At 40.5% G+C, this 27,981-nt stretch overlaps 1 protein-coding gene across 4 annotated transcripts in view; it reads left to right on the forward strand.

The window, feature by feature from the left end:
• Nucleotides 1–27,981, forward strand: part of CEP112 (centrosomal protein 112) — a 389,712-nt gene that overhangs the window by 291,709 nt on the left and 70,022 nt on the right. For all 4 annotated transcript variants that reach the window (XR_004421320.1, XM_033090398.1, XM_033090397.1 and 1 more), the window contains exon 24: nt 7,941–8,030. Coding sequence is in view for 3 of the 4 variants with exons in the window: in XM_033090398.1 (XP_032946289.1) it covers nt 7,941–8,030 (90 nt within the window). In the remaining variant the exon portion in view is untranslated. The remainder of the gene's footprint in view (nt 1–7,940; nt 8,031–27,981) is intronic.

Consider the following 27,981-nt stretch of genomic DNA (forward strand, 5'->3'; position numbering starts at 1 on the left):
CAGAAAGGGAGAGATCAACAGCTGTGACCCGCTCCTCAGAATCTGAAAAGAAATGGAAATGAGGACACTGATGGAGTAGTTTGAGGGACTGAAAAAAGAAAATCTGGAGAAATTTTAGTAGGAATACCCCAACTGTTTTAAATGAAAGCCAACTTGATCTTTATATAATTGGTTAATGTCACCAGTAAATGTTACTTTCATAGTGTCAACACTTTACTAAGCGTTTCAGAGATCACTTTAAAAATATGGGGTTGGGGGTGTTACCCTTGTGAAGCTCATAGTCTAAAATGAGAAAACAGTCCGATAAATTCATAATACAAAGAGGTATGTAAATCCGTTATCATATGGGGACATTATGACTTGCTGAGAAATTTGAGTTTTCTGCAATCTCGATTGGAAATGTTTCATGGAAGAAATGAATCTTGACTTCAGTTTTAATGGAGGAGAAATTCACAGTTTGTTGGAGGGCAATTGGAATGATGCTGCAGGCCGAAGCCATCACATGTGTGAATAATTAGCTGTGTAAGAAAATCGAAATTTAAAGGAATGACTTATGGGTGCTCCTCCTTCTTCCCTGGGCTTGCGCAGAAGAGGGATGGTTGGTGAGGCTTTAACAGTTTACACTCTGTTCCACAGAGGCTGAGCTCCAGGGTGAGTGGTTATCACACTGGCCAAATGAGGAAATTCCTCTGTGATCCCGAAAAATCCGAGCTGTGGTTCTTGAACTTGATCCTAGATTTCTACCACCCGAGATAAGAACATGTTCACAAGTGAAGCTGTCTGGATGACGGAGGGGGAAATGTGCTTTGCATTTCCTGAGTAGAAATTATAATGGCTACTTTAAGAAGAGATGTGGGTAATGTCCGGACGGTCTTTTGTGTGACGAGAGAAACATTAATGAGGTGCATTAGGAGATTCCATCTTCCTCAGATCATCCAAGTCTTAGGATAACACGATTTCTTTTCCTGGAACCTCTGTTAAGACCAGGAAACATTAACTTTTTTCAAAGTGCATTTTTAGGACTTTTAACGGAAGTTATTTAGGAATTTTAAAGGATTGAAAATAAGTGAGAGAAGAGAAAAGAGAGAAAAAGTGAAAGAAAACTTTCTCATTGTTTCGTAAAACCACTACTCTTTTTTATTATTGGGCGCAGTATTTCTGTCTTTTATGTTGAATCAGTAGCCTAATAAGGACTGGAGCAATAGGTCATAGTATCAGAGTGCAGTTTCTCAGACATGTGGTTTGTTGCAACAGCTAGAAAGTTTCCACCTGAAAGGAATTTTGCTTTATGTGAAGAGTAACATATGTATTGGGTTAAAACCCCCAAAGAGCTCCTTTTCTTCATACCAGCATCACAAGACACTGAATTATGAGGGTTAGGGAAAAAAAAAAGGTGCTTGCTTGGAATGTGAAAAAAAATTAAAAACCTGAATGTAAGCCATAAAGAAAAGAAATTATACTATTGGGTTTTAAATACATTAGTGGCTTCTGCAGTAACTGTGGTTCTGATTTTCTTTAGATCTATAGCATGAACCATTCTCCGTTACTGTACAATCACAAATAAAACTTTTTTATGGTTTGTTATTCATCCTGGGGAGGTCTGAATGAAGAAATCACTTTACAAGAAATCTTGACTGGCATTTCAGTTGAAGAAGACTTGTTCCTTTTGTTAGTAGATTTAGCTATTTAAAAAACTAAAAATACAACAGGAGCTAGAATGGCCTCTGTAAATAGCTAGTGAGACCACCCAGTAAAAATGTCACTCTCCACCATTGTGTCATCCTCCTTAGCCCCAGGTTTATATCTCCTCATCTGATGCTCGGTCTTGTCGCTGTATTCCAGAATCCCAGTTGTTTAAGATGTGATTTTTTTTTTTAAGTCGTCATAAAAATAGTGAGATTTTACTGCTTTTATTTAATTTTCCCTTAACTTTCATTTAAAAGTAGTAGAAGAAAATATTTGCTGTTTCTGTGTCAATTTACATGTCAAAGAAAACCTACTTGTCATGAAATATTATCGGCACTATTTGTAAACTGAATTGAAGGAACGCTACTTAAACACATGTGAGCGTGCTTAAAAAGGCAATTAAGGTTTAAATGAGAGTCATCCTTGTTTCCCATTTATATCGTGTTTCCCCGAAAATAAGACCTAACAGGAAAATAAGCCCGAGCATGATTTTTCAGGGTGACATACCCTGAACATAAGTAAGCCCTAATGTGTCTTTTGGAGCAAAAATTAATATAAGACCCGGTCTTATTTTGGGGGGAACATGGTAAGTAGTGTCTCTTCACCCCAGTCCCAGACCAGGCGTCATTTCTGTTTGATGGGCAAACCAATCAGTGGAAGATGGTTCATATCAAGATTTTATAATCTTAACAGGTATTTATTTACACACAACCTTTTCAATCATGTTACATGTTTTAAATGAAAAACAGACCATTACCATTAAAAAAATAAACCTGGCATTTTACTATATGTAAATTATATAAATTTACAATATTAATAAAAATATAAATAAGCCTCCCCTGTCCCGTTGTCTTCTCCGTAGGTCCTAACATGAACATTCCACTCGTGGCCTCCTTCACTTTATGTCCAAAACACACACGGGGAAATCCTTCCACATCCCTCCTACCCACTGAACGATGAATGAATCATCTGTTTTCTCTGAAGTAAGATAGTAAATTCAAACCTCTTGAAAGGAAGGATATGGTGACTTCATGTTTTTGAAGTTGGAAAAGCTTTAAAAACAATTTTTTTTTTTTTTATGTTTTATTATGGAAACTTTCAAACACACAAAAGTAAGCAGATGAGTACGCGGAACTCCCATCGACCATCACCCAGCTTCCCCAATTTGCAGCAGTTTGCCAGGCTGACTTCTTTTGGGCAGCATCTTTCGTACAAATATTCTGCTTTTTTTTTTTTTTTTTGGTCTTGTTAAACTCCTCAGCTCCACAGAGCTTGCTGCTACCAAGGCCCCTTGTGCATTTCATCCAGCAGAGGCTCATCTCTTCCCTTGTTCCATAATCACAGGGTGACTTGGAGAATCCCAGTTTTATATTTTAATGCACAATCTTTGTGCTTACATATGCCTTCATGTAGTCCCTTCAAGTACATGAACAGTATTATATTCAAGTTCCCACTTCCCAGAGAACACCATGCGACCAAACAAGGAACAGTCCTTTTGTCCTTTGCCCTCGATGTATGGTAGGCCCAGAAAAATGTGCCCGTAGGCATCAAAAAGTGATGGTTTGTGAAAAGGCTAGACTTGGCAACACAGAACGAGGCAGACTGTCCGTGTAAAACGCATTAAATTTCATGTCAGTGAGAACTGGTTTGAAAACTCTTCAGAAGTGGGAGGGCCCGATTCTCCAGTCGGAGTAACATAAAATGTGTAAGCTAATGGGCCTCTGCAGTTCGCTCTGCTGACATGTTTCCAGAGCAAGTGATTCAGGACAAGGGTGACCGTTACACTGCTGATTCTGTGTTGACGTGCAAGTGGGTTTTTCCAAATTTCTCACAGCTGAGGTTTTGGTAAAGGTGGAAGAGTAGGGGTGGTCGGTTGGCTCAGTTGGTTGGAGCGCAGTGCTCATAACACCAAGGTCGCCGGTTCGATTCCCACATGGGCCCATGAGCTGCGCCCTCCACAACTAGATTGGAAACAATGACTTGACTTGGGGCTGATGGGTCCTGTTGGGAAAAACAGACTCTTCCCCAATATTCCGCAATAAAAATTAAGGGAAAAAAAAGGTGGGAGAGTAGGCAGTTTGAGATTATATCTCTGGTAAGAACCTGGAGTACAGCTATTCAGGGTTCTGAGCTGAAAACAAATTTTTGTGCTCAGATGGCCTATTGGGAAGGGGTAGTAAGGTCATAGCTCTCACTTGCCAGAACGGACACCCACCCCCCACCTCCTATACATGGAGCTGGCTGAAATGTTGGCCAAAGGCGAGGTCAGAAATTTCTAGAAAGATTTCTGGTCATACTAAAACCCTAAGTCCAAAAGCCTCTCTGTCATCTGCTTTGTACACTGGGAACATTTTGATTCATCTTTTTATCATTATGGCATGGTATTTCCCCCTTCCAATGATGTTTTCCTTTATTAAATAACTTTTTAACCACTTTATAATTGAAATGAACTTTTGTTTCATTTATTCATTATTAAAAGTCATGTATCTGCCATCATTTCATGTTTGTTTAATTGATTCACAAGTACGAGAGAAACTGGTTTTTAATAAGACTTCACATAATTCCTTAGTGCATGGTTTTACAGGTTGAGTAGCTTGTTTGAATCATGTTTATAAATTTTATGAGCATAGCATTGACTGTAATACACATTTTTTCCTCAGATCAACAGAAAAGCTCTCGTATTGTCACAGGTGCCATTCAGTGAGTGCATTAGTTTACCAGGGCTTCTCCTCACCCTGAAAAATCCATTAACATGTAAAATCTTTTACACTTTAATTTGTTCCAAGCATTTTCATATTTCAAACAAACCAATCAAATTATCCTATAACCTGCTCCTCTTAAAGAGGGTAGGATAGCCTCATTTAGAGGCTATCATTGTTTTCGTAAAGCTTATTTTGTCATTGACATTTTTCTTCTGGAAAGTGTCAGCCTTTGTTCCCTACCCACACAGTGCACCCTGAAAGTGGGTGCATTGTAGCTTCCTGCAGCAAGCTGACTTAACGTGGCTTTTAAAGGCAGGTTTAATTGGAAGAAAAGAACCGCCTTTTCAGTAGTGATGCAAGTTAACACAGCAGAGCTAAGAGGCAAGGAATAATTTTGCAGAATAAACAGTTTAACTGTTCCAGTTGGGTTTGGGGTTTTTTTTTTTTTGGAGTTTTTGACCCAGTGTTGGACATTTTGTTCTTTAATTATCTTGGGCTTTTCTCAGGAATAAACTGAACATTGTGATTTGTGTGTGTGTCAGACTTGAAGGTTTTTGAATAAAGAAGCCACGACTTAAAAGAAAGTTCCTGCTTGTACTTATTAATTGTGGTCATTTTCACATAGTCCTTATGTCAAGTTCTGAGGTTGGAGCTCTAATGGTCTAATAAATTTTTAGAATATGAGACCAGGAACAGCTGCCAATATAAACTGTCATTTTCTTTTCATCTAGTACATATTAACTTTTTTGAAAGTGGAATATTATTTGGTTTCTCTTCAATTTTTTAAGCTGATTTTTAATAGGTAATAAAAGTAGTTTCTAGACATACTGCTTTCTCTGATTAACCTTAGAAAGATCATGTTTGTTAAACTATGTGCAAATTTGAAAAGTGGTACTTTTTTGAAAAGCAAATGAATTTCACTTCTATTTTGATAATACTGATAAAATATGGTCGGCTTAATAGTTTCCTCACCATGTGCAGTACAGAGAAAGGATCAGCTCTGATTCTGTCACCTGTCCTCTTAGAGACTCTGTTAACTAGATTCCTGTAACACTAACTTCTCCTCAGACACCTCCTGCCCCTCTGAGTTCTCACCAGCCTACTTGGCCATGTCCCCTCTGCCCGCTCTTAAGTGTGGGTGTCCCCTAAAGGGCAGGTTGCAGAACCTCTTGTCTTTGTATTTACTTCCCCAAGGAAGAGTAGCTGCCTGCACCTCTGCGGGAGACCCCTCTCTACCGTTCAGACCCACCTTCCCAGCGTGACTGGTCCTCTTGGAAAGCCCACTTAGCACCTTCAATTTGTCAAAAACCAAACTTCCCCCACTGCTCTGACTTGCTCCTAGTCACTCCATCAATTCATGGTGTCACTGTTGTCAGGTCATTCCGTGTCAGAGCTTTGTGCTGTCTTTCAGTCCCTCTTCTGGCTCTGGTCATGCTGAGCCGTGTGAAGCTTCACTGTCGGGCTGGTATCATCGTCGCTATTATCAATAACAACGGGAGCAGTCGACGGAGTGAATTTTATTTTTACCCCCCACTGCAATCCTGTGCAGCAGGTGTTATTTCATCTATGGTAGAGAGGACATATTATAATTGTGGCTCTGGGGTGAAACAGCTTGCTCAGGTCCACGTGGCCAGTGGTAGGGCACTGGACTGGAATTTTAACACACTACCTTCAAATTCCGCACGACTGTGCAACTTCACGCCGCCTCTCTCCCTCTGTACCTATTTTCTCTTCTCTTTGCCTGGGAGCTGCCCCGCTTGCTCTGCTCAGTGGCGTAAGCTCCCTGACCTATCCTGAGAGCTAAGGATGGACTCCTCTGGGCTTTACATCTGGTGTTTAAGAGAATTCATTTCCATGTCTGTATGAGATGGAGAGCAGCTGAAGCTCTGGGCTCTCTCCCCTTCGTGTCTGCAAGGCCAGTGCCAGGCCAACTCAGTGCCTGGCACACACTTGACACTGAATTCATGTTTGTAGAAGGAACTCATAAATATTTGAAGTATAGTCCCTGAGGAAATGTACTTCAATCGTCAGGGCTTCCAACTGTCTTTAATACGGCACATTAAACTAAAGGTTATTATGTTTCTCGAAATATAGAAAATACAAATATATCTTCCAAATATCTCTATCTATGCACACATATTACATATGTACATATATGATATTGTAATAATATGTTATCTGGTTTCTGCCACAATAAATAAAAAACCACTCCCTTGATTTTTTTTTTAGTATTTATTTTCATTTCAGAGGAAAAAAATAAAGGAGACACGCATCTCCTTTGTTTTAACCAAAAATTATTCCATATCTCCTGCCTCGTCTCCCTCCTCCGCTCCAGCAGTCTCTTTTTCACAGCAACCGAAGCAGCATCTGCCCACAACCCTCCCGTAGCTTCCCACCTCCCTCTGAATAAAACCCACGGTTCTTAACTGTCCTCTGAGGCTTCAACGCGACGCGCTGTGACTTCACCTGTTAGGTCCTCTGAGCTCACTCTCCACACTGGTCTTTGTGGCTGCCGCCAACATGCCACCTTCTTGGGCCATTTATTTAAAACCGCAACCTCTCTCCCCACTCGCCACCCCCCACCAAATATCCTCCTTCCCTGCTTTATTTTTCTTCTGCACTTACCACTGACACATGTTATACTGTGTTTGCCTATTGTCTGCCCCCCGCATATATAATATAAGCTTCATGAAAGCAGGGACTATTTTTGTCTGTTTTCTTTCACTGCTCTTTCGAACCATAATAGGTTCTTGACATATAGCAGAAACTCAGTAGTCTTGATTGAGTGAATTTCATTTTGAGAATTTGTCTGCCATCTTTGCAGTTATCATCTCCTGTGTTCTGCTCACTGTAACTTTCCATGTATTATCAGTATATTGGATTGCTTATGGATCCTGTTTCTTTTCTCGTTCACCTCTTTATTTAAAATAGTAATTGATACAATGGTAATTATTGATCTTTGCGGTTTCTAAGTTCCCCATATTAATCTGAATTCTATTTCCAACAGCTGCTTGGCAACTGAGAGTTCATCCCTGTACACTTCCTACAAGTTCCTCAAATCCTGCACTATCCTCAATGACTTAGTAGAGAAATTCCTTCAAGGTTACTCTAAGTTACTCAACTTGCCGTAGTATGATTTTGAAAAATGTCGTATTGGTCCAATATTACAATTCCTACCTGTCACAACACTTTTCAGAGTGTAAGTGTATCTTGCAGGTATACTGACAGAGCTATTTTAATTAGAAACAGCTTTGCGCTTTATTGCATCCTTGCGGTTCTATGCTGGGAATGTAAGAGACATTTTTATAAAATAAATTGACACCTGCTAATGTGTCTGTTTTATAAGTTTGGAATTTTATTATACTAGTTAATCCCAAAGTATAAAACAGCTGGGCCTGACATTTAAAATCTGGTTTTGTTTCCCTGAACTCTTCAGAACAATAGTAGCAGGCTTAAAGATCTTAGGCCTTTTTAATGCCAGTTCAGGTGATAAAACTTTTTTCCAAGGGTGCTAATTTTTAATGTTTATGGATTTATCTTACTCTGTTTCAGGCTTTACAAGATGAACTGGAAAACCGCTCTAATCAAGTGCGATGTGCAGAGAAAAAACTACAGCACAAGGAACTGGAGTCACAAGAACAGGTACTCCCCTCTCCCGCTTGGCTGGTTTGTTTACTTTCTCCAAGTCAAGGAGCTTATGTATTTCCTGTTTCCACTGGGACGCTTTGGCTGCAAGTAACAGAAAACTCCAGTCCTAGTTGGCATAAACAACAAAGGGGTTTATTACCTCACAAAACCAGAAGTCTGTAGGTAGGGCAGACTCTGGGCAGAGAGCCTCAGGGCCCTGGCTTGCTTCTCTGACATTCTTGTGGCTCTTCCTCCTCTGTTGACTTCATCCTGAAAGCAATTCCAAGATGGCTACAGCAGTTCCAGGCACTTCATGCAGACCTAACAATATCCAGAGGCAGAAAGGGACTGTCTGCTTCGGGGGTCCCCTTCTAAAGAGTAAGGAGACCTTTCCCAACCACACACACACACACACACACACACCTCCCTTCACATCTCATTGGCCAGAACAGGTCACATGCTCAGCCTGGCATGTCCAATTCTTGGCAAGAGAACTGAGGACACCAAATCCAGCCTAGACCAATCAGGATCTACATGCTGGTAATGGAGTCAGGAGGGGAAGGATTACCTGCCCAAGGAAGACAGGAAATGGATGTGGGTACACAGCCAACAGTGTCTGCGATGTCATCATATTAAAATAAACGGGCAGTATTGTACTTAGAGATATAAATCATATTCTCTTTTGAATTTTAATTTCCCTTCTTTCTTTCCATTATGTTAATAAATCTAATATAACCAGAATAATCTGGCTATGACCATAGCTAATGATCTATTTCATTTTCAAATGAAAGGGTTATTTTCATTCAGTTATTCTAGTTACAGTGAATTATTCTTTGTGGTAGTTTTGACAATTTAAACTAGAAAGTCAACAATGCATCAATAAAGATCACAAGTCTCAACGAAACCTTTTATAAATGCATTTTCCCCAGCTATTGGGTATAGTGTCGCTAACATTCTTCTGAGTGCCACCAATCTTTATGCACAGAACCTGGCACAGGTATTGAAGACGTTTATACTTTGGTTGTCTCATAGTAAATTCAGTACAGGAATGATAGGTTAGGTCATTTTGACTTTGTGGGAAGAGTAAACACTGAGGTAAGGCTATTAGAGAAACTTTTTTCATTTCTAGAGATGTTTACAAATAGCATCATGAGGTAGGGGACTGCACAAAATGGCAGATGTAACATGTAATCGATACTGAGTATTAATATTTGCTGAATCAATTTGACCTCTTATAATTCTGTCCTACTCTCTTATACCCTTGCGTAATATACATGTCATGTATATATGTATATATGTATATATATGTATACATCATATATACACATATGTGATATGCATAAATATGTATGTATGTATATTGTACAGGGTCTGTGTTGTACAGTCAATAATAGGATCACAAAATAAGATAATACTAGCATGAAAAAACTAGTAATAAAAAATAACTACATTTCATCAAAGGTCTACAAAGTGACAGACACGGTACAAGAAAGAGACACATGTTCGTTCATTTGTCCTGGTAATAAGCATAGAAAGCCAGCATTATCATCCCCATTTCACAGATGGCACATTGAAACCCAGAAAGGTTGAGTACCTCGTCCAAGGTCATCGAACTAGTAAATAGTACAGGTGGATTCAAACCCAGGCTTATCTGAATTCCTAACCTGTGCTCCTTTTATGACAGTTTTTAAGTTACAATATTCCTAGTTCATAAAAAATAAGTTGCAAAAGGAAAAAAAAAATTAAAAATAAAATAAATAAATAAAACAAGTTGCATAGCAGTGACAGGGAAACTTGGTTTATTAAGGATGGCAGGCAAACAAACATACTGTTCCAGATACCTGGTACAGTAGCATTCACCTCCATGGGCAGAGAACAACAAAGAGCAAAGGAAACAAAAGCATAACAGGTGTGACCACAGAGGAAGACGCGTCCTTAGATGGTAGCGTGGTGTTCAGTGGGATCAGCATAGGTTCAGTTGTCACTGCAGGTCAGCTGGACAGAGCCACCTTCTGTCCAGGACGCTTGTAACTGAAAGAAGACAAGCTTCCTAAGAGCAGAAAACGGTGCTCCTTGGAGGATCGGAGCTTCTCCACTTTGTGATAAAATATGACTTAAGGTAAAACTTTGTTGACATCACTCTAATTCATGGCAAAACTTCACACAGACAATTCCATAATATATGGAGAGTAGAGAAATTAAGAAATCCCTGACACAACAGGAAGGCTTCAGGAAGCACTTTCAGTCTTTTTTTTTTATTGACTTCTTTTTGATCATCAAAGTTGCTTTACATCTTTGTAGTGACAATAGCTTTTTAGACTATTTCTTACACTAATTCCTGATATCGTCTATTAGGCTACAAGTTTTCCAAAGAAATGTCAGGGAATACCCCTGGGTAAAGCTGAATATTTCATAATCTTCACAACTGTGAAATGTTGGGTTCTTTCCACGAGATCCACGAGGGTATAGCTAGAAAAAATGCCAATTGTTTCAACAAAACTGAAGAGCAAATAATGGGCACTTAATAAATACTATTCATCTATATTTAATTTCATTTAACTTTTATTTTTCTCTAAATTTGACCTATGGCCCCCTTTCAATTTGTGGCACTAATAGAAGTAGTCAAAAGTAATTAGAAGTATTGTCAGGTACTGTCACAAGTATTGTCACATATAGGGTCCGCTTATATGTGAGTTTACTTAGGATATTTAAAATCTTGAAATTGTTTATGATTTTCTTTTTTGCATCTGTCAAAACAACTGCAGTAACAGTAGCCAGCCTGACATTAGCCAATCACACAACTGAAATGTGTGCAAAACAGCTTATCGAAACTTTCTTCTCTTTTTCTTTTCAACCAAATAGTAATATTCCAATACTAGTTGCATAAAAGATTAAAATTGAAACTGGCAGAATTACAAAGGACAATTTCCTGGGCTTCTTTTTTTAACTTGCTTGCTTAAAAAAAGCAAAAGCTTAAACTGTTTCTGTTTTTCATTTCAGAAAAATTCCTGTGTTTTGATTCTATAAAAACAAAAAAATGAATGAGGCATTTTAAAGGTTGTGTTTTCAATTAAAAACAAAAAGCTGCTTCTCATCAGGTCTTGATGGGTGGCATCCTTGCTGCCCACCCCTTGCCTCAGTGCCACCAACTCTCCCCTCTCACTCCTCATGCCCAGGGGAGGCTCGTTCCTCACAGTTACAAAGAGTTCATGTACTCCTGGTGCAGATTCAAGATAACCCAAATAACATTAGAAAAATACTAATTTTCTATCTAAGTCAGGCTGACAGGAAGAAACATGATCTTTCCTATAATCTATAAATAGTAATTAAAAATCATCCTTATTTTTATCCTTCCCAGGAATTAATAATTTCTAATTCCAGATAACATCTGACCAAGAATCCCATACTCGCAGCAAAGGAGAGATCAGAGCTCTGTTCACACTTCCTCCTCGTGGAGGAAACTGAATCATCAGGAAAGGCGGTGGTGGCCGACCCAGGGTAGGACGGCCCTACCTGAATCATCAGGAAAGGCGGTGGTGGCTGACCCAGGGTAGGACGGCCCTACCTGAATCATCAGGATAGGTGGTAGTGGCAAAACCAGGGTAGGACGGCCCTACCTGAGTGGTAGGTGGGTGGCTCCCTCCCAGGGTATCATTTGTCATTAGAGTGAAGACTATGTAAAATGGATATATGTTGTGTATTGATCAGGTTCAGGGCTGTGTCAAACTAAATCTTATTTTCAGGAGCAAACAATTTCACTATTCACAGTGAGATAACTAATATGCTAGCCCTTGCTTAGATAATTCAATCTGATAAATTATAGAAAAGAGAGGGAAGGAAAGAAATAGTTTAAAATTTTACTTGGTCTTCTTAACACTGTACAAAGCGTACATTTGTCACAAAGTCACCAAACAATGACAGTTTTTAACCTAATATAATGTAGATAATGGTATACATGTAACAGACCCCCTTGGTTGGAACTGGGTATCTTAAGTTTTGAAAGTATTAATAGCTTTGATTACATTGGTCACTCTATTTTTCCAGAAGGTTATTTTAAGTAAATTACTGAGAAAACGCAATACTTCAGAGATCTCCTAATAAATAAAACACAGTGCTGTGCATTTCTCAGCAGGGTTATACTTTTGTTACTCAACCTTCCTTTCTTTTGACAGGCATATTGTGCTAGACACTGATAGGTGCTAGAAGAAACAAAGATGAGTAAGCTATAGAGGAGCTTACAGCCTGGTAGAGCAGAGAGATATGTATAAAATGACTCCAAGCATGGAATTTAATCTTTTTTTTTTTAATTAAAGTTTATTGGGATGACAATGATTAGTAAAGTTACATAGGTTTCAGGTGTGTAATTCATCATCAGACATGGAATTTAAATGAGGGTCTTTTTCTTCTAAGTGGTTTAGCGGCTTAGTATTATTTTTTAGATGTGGAAAGGACACATGTCCACATGCACTGCTTATCTTGATACCAACAAACCTATAGAACCACCCCATGGGGAAGACAGGGGAGGACCTTTCGCTGGTAAACGTTCAGGGCCCACCACCACAGCCAGGGCTGGAGCTCGCTGACACAGTTGTTTCCAGAGCCTGCAGCCCTCCAGGGGACCAGGTCCTTGGGGGGTCAGAAGAGGCGGCAGTGCCTCTCTGCCAGCACCTGGGCTCCCACCTCATCTCGTTGCCTGGGGCTGTCCCTGGCGGCCTCTCTGATGTCGGGGCCAGTGTTTTTGAGTAGACAGCAGCTTTAGTTTTGAGTCTTACCTGGTGTGTCCTGGCATTGAAGGTCTGGACTGTACAGGCACAAGTACCCCATAAATTGTCTTAAAATATATAGCAAAAAACCCGTCCTCCTTAAAACATTTCAATCACAGCTTTGCAGCAACCCACTTTATATTTAAGTCCTAGACACATCAATGAATTTAGGAGTCTAGTGAGCGAAGACAGTCTCAGTGGTGATGGTGTGTATTTGGGGAGGGAGCAGAAGCTGTCCCAGAGACCCCTACCAAGACACAGGGAGGGGACACAGAAGAGGCTTCAGGGACGAGTATGATCTAGTGGGGAAACACTGCTGGTTCTAGGGCCACCTGTGTCACCACTAGACATGTGGTCTTGGGCAAGTCATTTAACCTCTCCGGATGCCACACTCCTGAGATGTCAGTGATAATACCTTCCCACAGGGTTGATGTGAACATCAAAACGACCATGTGTGTGAGCTACTTTGAACACTGTAAAACACAATACAGATGCAATGTGTGTGGGTATACTTCTTCACGGAGGAGAAGGGACCATGTGAGCTAGGTACCAATAGAAAGGAAGGACATTGGAACAGAATGAGGGCAGACGTGAGGCTAAGACCAGGGAGTTAGCTTCATCCATTTCGTCCAGTAAAAGAGAAACGAACAAGCCTTTGCTATTCTACTCCTTACCAAGCACTGTGCTTGGCCCCTGCGGCCAACCCTGGATGCAGTGCTGAAGAATTCAGTCATTGGTCAGAAAGCCAGTCAGCATCGAGGATTTGTTTTCTTTGACTGGGTTTTACATGGTTGTGCTTATACGTAAGAAAGATTAATTTGGCAGCAGAAGATCAGATGAACAAGGGATGAAAAGAGACAAATTCAGAGGTTATAGCACTAAAATGCACATCAGTAGTCAGGAGAAGTCAGGAGGGCTTGAGCGGGGTCTAGGCACCCCTCCTTTATGGAGCTTTGCTTTATTGCACTTCACAGGTGTTGCATTTTTTACCAATTGAAGGCAAGACCCTCCACCAGCGAAAAGATTACGTCTTGCTTTATTGCGACACTCTCTTTATTGCGGTGGTCTGGAACCGAGCCCCCATGTCTCCGAGGTCTGCCTGTATCGTCAGAGGGAGTAGAAAGAAAGAAGTAAATGTGATGACTCACTTCAAATTCACAGAACACAAAGACGTGGAGGGCAAAAGAAAGGATGGGTCAAAAATAACACCACCGTTTTGAATTGATAAGCTGGTGAACAGTTGACAGTGATAGTATTATTTTTTAGATGTTGAATCTGAGATGCTAGCCCCAGGACATTCATTTGGAGACATGTAGTTGAAAATCTGAATCTAGAACTGAAGAAAGAACCCTAGAAATGCAAACATGTCTGAATCATCTTGATGGGGGAATATCGCAAAACCCACAGGTGTGGATGACATTGACGAGGACGGGCAGAGAGAGAGACAAGAGGGCTATGGGTGGGACCATGTTCAAGGGCAGAGAACGTAGGGGGGACACTACGAAGAGGACTGAAAAGCAATGAAGGGTCAGAGAGATACAGCAGAGCCACAAGAATTTAATGCCGTGATACCCAAAGAGAGTTCCCTGCTAGGTTGGGAGCTCCTTGAGGACGAGGACCGTATCTGTCATCTTGGTGGCATCCACCAGGACTTGCTGTGGAATGGAACTGCTCTGTAAAGACTCTGCTGCCCTGAGTCTCCACAGGACCTTTCCCATGTCCTATCCTTTACGTGTCCCTCTTTCACCTGTGCTCCCGGAGCACGTCTGTGACCCCATGAGAGGCTTTCCATCAGACTCCCGCAGGCGATGGACGCTTTCTGAAGGTGGGCTCCTGAGCTGCGACTGTCACATTTGTCCTCCTAGCTCAGCATTTAGCCTAGTGTGTGACCCATGGGTTACTCTGTGAACTCATGGAAGGAAGAAAGGAAGGAGAGAGGGAAGGCGACAAAGAGAGGAGGAGCAGGGGCGGGAGGGCTGACTGCGTCCCCTGCTGCAGGGAGTTCAGGGCGGAGGAGTTCCAAGGGCCACCAAACTCGGGGGACCCCAGATCCTTCATGTCACCGCTCCTAAATATAGTCTGAGTAGCCTTTTTCTAAATGTATTCTTGATGAGACTTTTGTTAAATATTGTAGTTGTTCTTTTATAATGTTCATCTGGGCTGAGTAGGGTCACTCGGCCTTCTCATGGCTTCTCTGTGGCCCTCAGCTATTCCTCAGACGTCACAGCACCAAAAGGCTTCAGACACCAGGGAGACCAAGGGAAGCCACAGAGCCACACCCTCTCCATGCAGCCCACCTCTCCTCTTATTCTCCCCCTCAGTAGTTTGTTTCAGCTTTATTGAGTATAATTGACAAATAAAATTGTGTGCGTTGAACACATACAACGTGATGATTTGATATACGTTGTGAGATGATTGCCGCCATTAAGTTAATGGACACATGCATCACCTCACATAATTACTTTCCTTGTGTGTGGTGAGAATACTTACAGTCTACTCTCCTGGCAAGTTTCAAGGAGACAATACAGTGTTATTAACTACAGTCACCATGCTGTACGTTCACTCCCCGGAACTGTCATATAACTGAAAGTCCGTTTTGTACACTTTGACCAACATCTCCACCCTCCAGCCCTTGGCAACCACCACTCTCTGTTTCTGTGACTTCCACTTTTTTCTTTTTCTTTCTTAATTCCACAGATGAGTGAGATGCTCTTTCTCTGTCTGGCTCATTTCTCTTCGCATCATGTCCTCCGGGTTCATCTATGTTGTCACAAATGCCGTCCGGCCCACCCTTTTGCTGGTCTCTAAAACAGGGCAGATTTTCCTTCCAGATCTCTTCCACAAGATGCCCTCAGAAGGCCAAAGCAGGCAGGGTACCAGCAAAGTCCTTTCTTTTCCCTATAGATAAACTTAGCATTCTGCTGCTTCTTTCCCAGCTTTCTGCATTTAAGAATAAAATTTGGTCCCTTTGGTATCAGTAGCTTTTGGGTAACGTTAGACATCTCTGGAAATACCTTGGTTCCTTCTGCCTCTTATACCACTACGACTGTTATCAGTTCACTGCCTCCCACAAATGCCTTGTGACATATCTGGGAGGAACACAGATTTAAGGAGAACCAACATCAACATAGTTCAAGCTTTCGTTGGATTGCACTGCTTATCTTTAAACCACCTCACTCGTCATTAAGAATAACCAACAAATCTATACTCACAGGCAGTCTTACAGAGGAAGATGCCATGTAGACAGAAAATCAATTAAGCAATAATCGTGACAGTTGTTGAAAGGAAGAATTGGTCTTTTACAGATTTCCAAGCCTTTAATTTCCATTTTCCATAATGGATTTTAAAACTTCACAGCGTTAGCAGTGAAATCTATTTAAAAGTACTAACAGCTCAAAACTATGTTTTATCCCCAAGCACATTATGAAAACAGGAACAATAATTGCAACAGAAATATAATTCAAAGACTTTTATTGACTTTTCATGTTTAATGGTTATTATTCTGGCTTGTTTCAAGTAATTTTAATGACCACAGTTTATTTACAAAATTCAGACTAATTCTTTTGTTCCCGTGCCAACAAAATACATTTGTTCCCAGACAGCTGGTATGATGCATCATTCTAAAATCTGAGTTGTTAGAAGGGATCCAACCACATTTAATTTTGGCCACATCTTATTGTCAATGATAGTTGGAATAGTCGCCTGTTTTCTGAAAAACACTTGACGCACAGTGTCCGGGACATGAGTATTTTCATTAAAATATACATCTCATCAAAATGTTCCATGTAAATCAGTTATTCTAGTAGATTTTAGTGGCAGAGCAAGTTAAACATTTGTACCCAAAACCACCACTAAAACCTGTACACATGATCGCAAGGCCATTTTGAAGGATAACGGAAAGCAGCTCTTCGGGGGTGAGTGTGCCCTGTGTCTCACCGTTGCATATCGCATCGAGGCTTTCTTGCGATTCTCTTTGTTTTTAACTTCAGGGGCTTGTTGTGCTGGGGGAGGAGGCGAGAGGCACATCCCCGAAGCGCCTGCCGCATGTTTTTAATCCTGTGCTTTGCTGACATATCAAATCCAAGTGTCAGCAAAGCACCCACTGCGTCACTGCAGCTGTTTTTCCATAAAACATTTTCTGCATTGTTGAAGTGGCTCTTCATCCCAGCAGTGAACATTGGGGGACGATGAAGACGGGGCGAGGGCCACTGGAGGGCTCTGAGGGGCTGCAGGGTTCAGAGCCTGGCAGCGCCAGCCTCGGGCCTGAGCTCATCTTTCACTCCTAGGATGAAGTAATGTGATGATACATTCTCACTTCTTTGGGTTTGATTTTTCTTTTTTGATAGTGTTGGCTTTAGTTTTCGTCTTTTTAAAAATTATTTTTTAATCCAAATATGATTTAATCCAAATGATTTATTCCAGATCAGTAAATTATGGAGGCATTTAAAAAAAAAAAAGGCAGGAACAAAAGCTTAAAACCAAGTTGTGTTTTATGCCAACCACATTTTATAGTAAGTGGACCAGAAGAATTACCAAGTACTAACCTGACTAACCAAATGTACTCTCCCAGGAAGGTAAAAAGGCTTGCTTTTCTGGCAGCTACTAAGCACACTGAAATCATGGAAGTCAGTCAACAGCTAGAAAGAGGAAGGAAAAGAAGAGATACACAGAGATGGTCAAAGAGGGTGGGGGTGAGTCAGCATGGTGACCAGGGAAAAATGTTTGATGACTCCTTTTTGTGCGTGTCACGTTCAGAAAAGAGTATCAAATATTCTAAGATGCCTCGTGCTTGCAATTCCTTTTCTACTGTAGTCCAGCCAGAAAAGATCTCCTTTTCCCATTGAAAAGGGGCTATTTTGAGATAGAAGCAATTGAAATTGTTTATTGTCAAACAATGACAGAGCAGAGGTATTTTAGAAGCACCAGATGTCTTATCAGTTTAAATTAGAAATGAAAAAAGAAAGGTGATTTTCTTTTAATACAAAAGAAAATTCAGAATTTTAAAAGACCATTTGAATATACTTTCCATGTAGATAACCTTTTGGATTTTGGAAAAAATATTATTATAAAATGCTCAAGTGCAAAGAATGACTTTTTGAATCACATAGGAAAATTAGAACTAGTGGAATCTATAGCATTATTGGCATTATTAAAATTGTGCGAAATATGAGGCCTATTTTGAGTCAGACAACCGAATTCCCACTCAGCTCGCTGCATATGGACGTGACATGGAAACTTTCACTCTGGGAACGTCTATTATTATAACAAAGGAAAACAGATCATTTCACGATCCATGTTCGGTTTTGTATGTGAAATTTACCCCCAGGTTTATTCAAAAGGAGTGAGGAGAAGCAGGAGTAGAGAGCACTCTGCCCGGAGATTTTCTCATTTTTGATTATTAAGGAGTAAGGGAGGAATTTGCAACATATTGGGTTGGCCTTGACACACTTATGTGGAGGGCTCTCCCTGCTCAAGTAGGAAGCAAGGCATGGTGGGAAGGAAAGGGCAGCAGACGTCAGCAGCAGAAAGATGTTAGTGATCTGACAGGTGGCGTGGCAGGCCTGCCACACCCTGTAGAAGCAGAGCAGCGATTCATTTTGTTTTTCCACCCTTCATCTTTAACGTTGTATTTGAATGAATGCCCTTGCAGAAAGAGTGGGGAGAAATTGGGAAACTGGACTGAATGATCCCAAATGCTTCATTTAGCACGTAAGATTGGGAGGTTTGGCTTGACTTGATAGACAGAGGAAAGTAAATGAGATGGTAAATCCGAGTGTGCCATGGTAACTAAATGACAGCTCAGAGTGACCGCTTTCTAAACTCGTAAGTAACACTTTCAACATATCAATTCCATTCACCAAATATTTACGGAGCACCTACTATATGTCAGGTCCTTTATTGGCTCTGATCTACATCAGTGAACAAACCAAAAGTAAAAAAATCCTTACCCTTGTGAAGGTTACATTTTAGTGATAGGTAATTCATAGCCTCTTGCGTTTCTATATACATTTTATACTTCACTTGTCTATTTCTAATAAGTCAGCCCATGAACATAGTATATCCTTCTGTTGGTTTAAACATTCTTTAATTTTTCTGTTATATTTTTGTCATTTTATGTGAAGATGTCTTGCACATCTTATGTTAGATGTATTTTTTTTTATTATTATTATTGGGGAATATTGGGGAACAGTGTGTTTCTCCAGGGCCTGTCAGCTCCAAGTCAAGTCATTGTCCTTCAGTCTAGTTGTGGAGGGCGCAGCTCAGCTCCAAGTCCAGTTGCCGTTTTCAATCTTTAGTTGCAGGGGGACACAGCCCACCAACCCATGGTGGGAATTGAACCGGCAACATTGTTGTTGAGAACTTGCACTCTAACCAACTGAGCCATCTGGCTGCCCAGATTTATTCTTAAGTATTGACATATTACGATGCTATTTTAATGGTATTATTTTAAATTTTTCATTTTCTCAGCTTGTTGCTAACATGTAGAAATACAGTTGACTTTTGTACAGATTCCCTTTATCACATTAATTAAGGAAGTTTCTTTCTATTCTAACCAAGAGTCTTTTTTTCTTTCTTAAATCATAAATGGATGTTCAATTTTTCTTGAATGCCATTTTTCCATCTTTTGAGATAATCATATGAATTCTGTCCTTTATTCTGCTAAGCAGTGAACTTCATTGATTGATTTTGTAACATTAAATCAGCATTGTATTTCTGGAATAAACCCCTTTTGATCATGATGGTTTATCCCTTTTTACCTTTTGCTGGATTTTGGTTTACTAATATTTTGTGTAGGATTTTTACATCTGTGTTTATGAGTGAGATTGGCCTATACTTTTCTTTTATTGTAAATGTTATCACTAAATTTTGTTATCAAAGTTTGTAGGCCTCATAAAACAAACTAGAATGTTTCCTCTTTCTATGTTTTCTGGAGTAGTTTGTGTAATGTTGATATTGTTTCATTCTCAAATATTTGGTAGGTGAGGCCCATCTGGGTCTAGGGGTTTTTTCTGTTGGAAGATTTTCAATGAAAAGATATACTTTCTTTAGTGGTTATGGTGTTTAGATTTTCTATTTTCTCTCTCTCTCCTCTTTTTCGGGCTATAATTATATGTATATTAGGCCTCCTAACTCTGTTCCCTGTGTTCTGTATTTATTTTTTTTAACCAACTTCTAGTTCACTATTCTCTCCTTAGCTGTGTCTAATCTGCTATTTAACCCATTCTTAGTTTTGCTTATTTTTGTTTCCAGAGCTGGATTTTCTACTTAACTCATTTTTAGTTTCCTATTCTGTGCCAAGGTTCATAATCATTTTTTGTTGTTGAACATATTTATCTTGTGTTTTTTTTCAAAATCTAGTTCTGATAACTATTATCTAGAGTTCACATGGATCTTGTTTCCTTGTCTCTTGTTTCTCTTAGCTTTGGTTTCATTAATTTGCTTTCTTGTGAACCTGGCTATTTTTGATTAAGTACCAGATATTTTCTATGGAACTTTATAGAAATAATTTGAGACCTAGGATGACATTCATTTTTTTCCAGGGAGGATTTACATTTGCTTCTAGGTAGGCAGGCAGTGGCACTTCCATCTTGAAAGACCTTAATCCATTTTCAGGGACTGAGATGATTTGAAGTTAGACTTCAGTTCTAGAGCCGGCTAGTCTGTTTCCAATTCACTTCTCCTTGTAGGGTGTAGCCCTTTGGGATCCACCCAAAGCATGGGATTTTACCAGACACTCCCCTTTCATGAGCCCTAGACTGCAATTTGTGTATTCATGGCTTTGTGTGTGTGTGTGAGGCTGTTAAAAGATCTGTTCAGCCTCTCAGCCTCTCACCAACTAGAATTGGCAGAAGCCACAGTGTAAAAATGTCCCCAAGTGCCAGACTTACTAGCTCTCTTGATTTCTATCATCTCCAGCATCTTAGCCCCATAATCCTTCTCTGCCCTGTTCCCTGCTTTGAAGCAGACTTGTGAGAGAATTACCTAAACTTCTCTTACTAGAAGTGGAAATCCAGTATTTGCATTCCTGTGAATTGTTGGATCACATTCATCGTTAATTTTTTTCTATTGATTTTTTCTAATTTGATCTGTAGAAATTTATTTTCTTACCTATTCTGTTCATTATTGGTTTGTTAGTCAAATAAGTTGCAAATACTTTCTCTCAGTTGCATATCTTTTAACTTCTAGATTCAATATTTTAAATTTTTAAGAGTTATCTTCCACTGTTTTTCCTTTATGGTTTCTCAGCTAGCTGAGGAATGTCCTCCCTACCCCGGATTATAAAATATATTATCTTTTATTTCTTTCTAGTACTTTTAAGAGTTTTGTTGTACATATTCATTCTTTAATCCATCTCAAATTTATTGTTTTATACTGTGTAGGACAAGGATTGCGGTAGATAGACTGCCCACCCCCCACCCCACCAAGGACGCCTGTTCTCTAATTCCTGGAATCTACATTACCTGGCAAAGGAGACTTTGCACATGTAATTAAAGTTACTAATCAATGACCTTAAAATAGGGAGTTTATCTCAGATTAGCGGAGTAGTGAGCCCAATCTAAACACATGGCCGCCTAAGGGCAGAGAACTTTCTCTGGCTGGAGGCAGAATAGATGTGGCGGAGGGGAGGGGGTCAGAAAGAGTCTCAGGGTGAGCATGAGTCAGGCACCGTCGCTGGTCTAAAGTTGGAGGGGACAATACGAGGAGGATTGCAGGAGGCCTTCGGGTGCTGAGAGGCACCCAGCTCCAGGCAGGAGGTCAATGGGCACATCAGTCCTGCAGCTGCAAGGAACTGAATTCTGCCCACAGCCTGAAGAAGCTCAGAAGCAAATGCTCCCCCAGAACCTCCAGATAAGAGTGTCGGCAGCCAACGCCTTGATTTTGGCCTTGAGATACCAGAGCAGAGGAACCCACTGAGCTCCCTCAGGCTTCTGACATATAGAACTATGAGATAATAAACAGCAGTGTTTCAAGCTGCTAAATTTATGGTAATTTGTTACCACCACAACAGAAAACTACATTATTAGTTCTACTTCCAAAGAGATTGCCAGTTATTGATACCATTTGCCTGAGGTAGTCTTCCCCCATTTATTTGAAATGCTACCTTCATTAAAAGTCACAATTTCCACGTATACACAAATCTGTGCAGGACTTTGTGTTCTTTCCTATTCATCCATTTCCTGTGCCAACATGGGTCATATGTTATGGTATTTAAGAGCATGAACTCTAGAGCTACAGTGCCTGGGTTCAAATCCCAGCTCTGCTACTTCCACGTACTTGCTATGGGTCTTTGAGCAAGTTACTTTACTTTTTGCCTCAGTTTCCCTATCTTGAAAATGGGTCAATAATATTATCCACCTCATAAAACTATGGTGAGGATTGTCAGTTATCACAAGTCAATACCTCCAGAAGAGTTTGTAGTATTAATACTTGGTAAATATTATCTGTAGGCTCCCCTCTTCATCTCTTTTTTAAAGAATTGTCTTAGTTATTCTTAAGCATTTTTACTCTTATATGAATCTTAGAATAATCTTACCTACTTCCATTTTTACAAATCTCATTGATTGGTTAGAATTGCACTTAATTTATGAATTGGTCTGGGAAGAATTAACATCTTTTTAATACTGAGTCTTCCCATTCAGGAACTCTGCATTTCATTAGGTCTTCTTTTGTGTCTTTCAGAACAGTTGAAATTTATCTTTTTGTAGATATTGTACGTTTCTTATTAAATTTATTTTCAGGTATATTGTGGCATTTTTTTCCTTTTACGGATTTTCTCTGTATATTCTCTAAACAGTTCTTGCTGACATTTAGGAAAGTATTCATTTTTTTGTTTATATATATCCAATCAACCAGAACTATTATCTATATTAATTCTAATGATTTTTCAGTTGATTTCTTAAATTTTTCTAAGTAGGCAATTATATCATTCCTAGAGGTAATTTAAGTGTCTTCCGTCCCTGTTGGTTTGTGTAATTGCACAGCCCAGGCCTTTAGCTCAATATTGAGGAGTAACAATGATAGAATGTGTCTTGTCTTTTACTCATCTTTAATGGGAATGCTTCTTACGTTTCACTCAAGCGTTTTGGTTTCTGAGGGCTTCTGATAGCTATTATTTGTTGGGTTTAGATCCATCACCTTCATTATAATTACTTTTGTACATGTTTTATCATTCCCACTAGACTAGGGCTCTTTTGAGGGCAGAAGATACGTTATAGTAGGAACACACACACATAAACACACACACACGTTGTGTGTATAATATATATATATCTGCCCCATAGTCAACTTACACCACAAAGATATAGAATCTGTCTGAATTGGTACAGGGAATTTATAACTGTTAGAGAGACACAACAGAAAGCCTTAGAGTCCTCTTACATGTGCAAGATAGAAGCATCGCTCCCTTCCAACTTGGCCTTTCATCAGTCACAAATTTACTTCCTGGCCCACTCATATTATACCATCGTGGGGTCACTTAGACTCTGTGCAGGATCCTCATCTCAAAGGAGTAGAATCCCCCCTATTTAGGGGAGTCAGAGGGTACTTCTCCCCTTCCTGCATATTCATACTCCCCCCAACTCCCCCTCTGGAGCTCTTCGACTGTGGTCAGGGGATCTCTTTTCTGTGACATCATCCTGTGGTCTGACCTTCAGATTCCTGGCCCACTGACTTCTGTTTTCTCTTTTGCCACCTGTTTATAGTATTTCCTCTTTGACCAGCTGCATATATTTGTTTTACCTGCCCCCTACGCAGCCACACGACCTCAACAGATATCTGAGAAATGCGTTTCCCTTTAGAAATAGTAGTAGACATTTCTTTATATATTTATGTACTAATATATTTTATCTATTATGTTCATATTTTTATCTGTTTCTTGCAATAGTAAGTTATTTCTTTGAGGACAGCGATAGGGGTTGACTCCCTATCATTTACATTGACCTTAATCTTGGTCCCTCCCCGACCACGGCATCCACACAGTGCTTTGCACAGGTGGACGTTTAACTGCTTGATCGGTGGACACAGGAACAGTCCAGTCCATAAGTGGTGGGACTCTGAGTTGGCTGATGATCAGATTTCTAATTCTAAAATAGTGTCCAGTTAGTTTTCATTAACCTTTAAAACTGCTAAATTTTTACTCATGCATATACTAACCGTTTTAGTGAAGTTGGCCAAAAATGTGTTGTAGCACATATGAAAATGCCGTTGCGTAATTGTTGCCGGTTCCACTTCTGTGGCATTCAGGAGCATGTCAGCCTAGAGGAAGGTGAGGCGAACGTGAAGAATGCATGATGGGTTTTAAAGTTGGCACATTTGGTATTTTGTTTTTAAGCTGATGTCAAATAGTTATAAAAGTGTTTGCATTTGTATACACAAAGAGGTTGCCAGCAAATAGAAAGCGTCCTGAGAATTTAATTTAAGAGGGTTTTTTAAGTTCTGAGTTGTAACAATATACAGAAATTAACAGGATCCGAACAGTGAGCTGAAATCCTGCCTTTTAGGAAATCTTGGCCACGATAATGTATGCAACAATATTAGAGCATAATTGGAGCATAGTTTGAAAATGACGGAACACCAAAGTTTTAGACCCTCTTAAGCATCGATAAACCTCAAAGAAGATATGCCTCACTGTGGGAGAAACAAGTTATTTTTAACAGGAGAAGGCTCTTATTCACTCAGCAGACATTTACTGTACACCTACTGTGTGCCGGGCACCATTAGCCCTGGAGAATCAGATGGGTGACGTAACCTTTCCCTGAAGGAGCTCCTAGCCTAGTGGGTCATGTGACCATATTGTCGTTCTCCTTTTTAGATCCCACCTTTACAGTCTCGTTTATTGATCGACATCTGGTCTTTGGCATTCCCCCTTATCCTAAGTAACCTCTGTTTTCTGGTCTCTCTTTCCTACTTCTTCCAGCTGGACATTCTCTCTTCTTCGGTGATATCTACTCATTGGCTGCCACTCTCATTTGTTGCTGTGATTCCCACATTTCTATTCTGAGGTTATAACCCTTTCTCAGACTCAAGTTCTGTGTTAGTGTCTGTGTGGTGACAGATGGATATCAGTCTGGCACGTCCTTGCTGCTAAATCTAGATTTTATAGTTGATTGAGCAGCTGGGTTTCAATATCAGAACAGCTTTGAAAGGGAAGAGAAATGAATCATTAATAACAGGCAATAGTAATAGAGTTCATCTTACTACCAGGCAGAGGCAAACTGGTGTGTGATTTCAGTGAAGAGAGAAGGCTCAGCGGCCCCTCTCCTAATATGCTTCCCCTACCTAATTGCTGAAAACTGAAATTATGGGGCCAGAGCAGGGGGGCGGGGCGGTAGATTTCAGGTATCAGGGACCAAAACTTTATTTTTCAATTAGAGACTTATTAGTGCAAGTTATCCTTCAAACTGTTCACCCATCAGAGTGTTTACCAAAAGAGAGTTCCGCTAGGTGAATGTGGTGAGAAATGTGAAAATACTGGGCACCGGAACAGAGTGAGGAGGAGGGCAAGATTCTGGGGGCCGGGGTGGGGGCAGGGGGTGTGGAGAGGACGGAGAAAGAAGAGACCAGGAGAAAACCATCATGGGGCCATTTTGCCCAGTGCCGGCCCACTAGTCAAACAGCCTTCCCAACCGGTCCTTGGCTAGAGGGTGGTACCCACTCCCACCCTGAGTCAGTAGTGCTGAGCTGAGAGAACAGAGACCATTCAGCGTTAACAAAACGCGAGAGGAAGGAAACCCTTCTTCCATCCCAGGGAAGGAGGAGGAGGCCCAGCTTTGTGTTGTTGTCAGAGCGGCTTTGATTCCTTTTCAGCTTGTGTAATCCCAGGAATGTTGCTCACCAAAGCCACATATAGTCAGGTGGTTTTCAAGTTTTCTCTGCCCTTGTGGTTATGAATTATACAGACTTTTAGTCTTAACTACAAACAGAGGATCTTCCAGGTGGGAGAGCGGAGCTGTGAAAAGAAAAATGCTGAAATACAAGTCACTGGGGTAATAAACGCTCTTGGATGTGGGCAGAAAGTTCCTGACTTAGAGCCGAGGGCTCACTGTGTATATTGAACAGCTCAGCATACCTGGCAGGCCCTGGGGGTTCATCCAAGAACCAGGCGTAGATGTTTTTGATATGTGAATTGTTTACAAGCTACAAACAAAAAATAAAAGCTGTCACCAACTTCTAGTTTTTTGGAATGGAGTGACCCCCCTGATCAGATTTAAATCCTAACGGTAGGACCCTGGCCTCAGCCCCACTCAGGGGCCAGAGGAGCTGCTTCCCTGGGGATGAGACAGAGATGCTGGCGACTGTCACAGCCAGGCCACGGTGGGTCCTCTGATGGCCGCACAGCTGGGGATTGTGTTCCGGGGTCCTTCAAGGGAAGTTTGTCCTCAGTGCACAAATATTACCAACTGATCTTAATCCTGGTTCCATTTTTGTCTAACTAAATGTGTGAAATTTAAAATATACTTATACCTAAAATTAATTACCACCTTTAACTACTGCTGCTAATGTTTAGTCTCTGTGAGACTCCCCTAAACACTTTTTTTTTTTCATGAGAGGAGGAATGTTTTTAAGATGCTTATCCTTAACGTAATAAATTACGGACGTACAAGAGAAAGAATTATAGTATTTTGGAGTTTTGGGAAATTTTTTTATGTTTTTCTCTGCTTTATTGAGTTGGTTTGGGGGGGTTGTCTGTTTTTTGTTTGCAGGGTTTGTTTTGTTTTGCTTTCTAGTACATCAGAGTGGGACCACAGTTTCAGTCAATCCTATAACATATATCGACTCAGAAAATATCCCTTTCTTCCCCTACCCCATTACCCTGAAGTTGTGATGACTCTCTATAATTCACTGGCTTCTACATTTGGTTCCCTGGACATTTTCCCAAGCTTGTTCAACCATTAGCCTTCTGGACTTCTGGGTTTAAGTACTGTCAGATCAGATTTAAATCATGTGTTAAGGCTTGGTGGGTCCATCATTGTCCTCAATTTAAGAAGCATTATAGAGGTCACGACATTGCTACAAAGAAGGTGGCACTAATCCCTCACTTTATAAAAGGGAACGCTGTGGTATGCATTACACCAAGGCACCGGCCCCACCAGCCCAGAGCTCTGAGCGCCAGCCATGTCCTCATTTCCTCCGCTCGCACTGTGGACTTCCAGGGACGAGTAGTACAAAACCAGATGTAAACTATTTTTCAAATACTCCTCTGACTTAGCATTAAATTTCCCTTAGACCAGATGCCAGTGTTTAAATAATATCCTGAAGGATCCAAAGAGAAGGAATTACTCATCGTGTTTCATTCATATAAAATCTGAAATAAAGGGGGGAAAAGTACAAAGAAACCCAACTACCTTAAATATGCCTGGCCAGACTATAATGAGTGAAGAGAATATTGCCTCACTTGGTGAAAGCTCAGAAGAGAAGGGTGCTTTTTCTTTAATTATCAATTGAACATCCCATTATTTATTAGTGCTTTTCAGTAAAAACAAAGGCAAACCATTCTAATTTCTCTGGCAAGGCAGTTTGGTTATATTTTCAGATTGGGCAACACTTGCTTTCAAGTGGCTCTGTCCTTTAATCACTTCCATTTACTTGTTTTATTGATTTATACCTTGCTCTCTGCAATTAGTGCTTTGATGGCCTGCGTCAATTAAGATGTACAGCAAATAACTAAACCCTTCGTCTTTGAATCAAGTTATTTTTTGTGGTGCTCCCTAGGTATTACCGACAGTGTCACAGAGCACACATGCCATTGGGTCCTGAATCACCCCAGGGCCAGTCAGTGGCAGATCATCAGCAACACTGGCTGCTAGGCATGTAGGTCTCTCGTAAGATAGAAGTTGTGTGGAAAAGGCCCCCACACAATGTAACACAGAGGCCAGTAAAAGGTTTCCTAGCAGTGGAGAAGGTCCACTGAGGTTAAATATCATAAATTTGTAGTTGACCCTGTCAGAATTGTGTGTGTGTGTGTGTGTGTGTGTGTGTGATGTTTACTTTCTGCAGCAGCAGAGGATAGCAGGTGCTGAGGAGAACCCAGGGCGGAGTCTGGCCTAGAGGACCCAGCACTATAAGATGTTAGTGTATCAAGTCTAGGTTAAGTCAGCAAGAGAGCTCATGAGGGCACTAACTCATTCATTTGAAAGTAGGGAGGCTTTGAGTGACCAGATTTGCAGTGCAGATCACAGTGAGGAGGTAGCAAGGTCGTGGGA

This window comes from Rhinolophus ferrumequinum, chromosome 21, assembly GCF_004115265.2.
Source record: "Rhinolophus ferrumequinum isolate MPI-CBG mRhiFer1 chromosome 21, mRhiFer1_v1.p, whole genome shotgun sequence".
Classification (NCBI taxonomy): Eukaryota; Metazoa; Chordata; class Mammalia; order Chiroptera; family Rhinolophidae; genus Rhinolophus; species Rhinolophus ferrumequinum.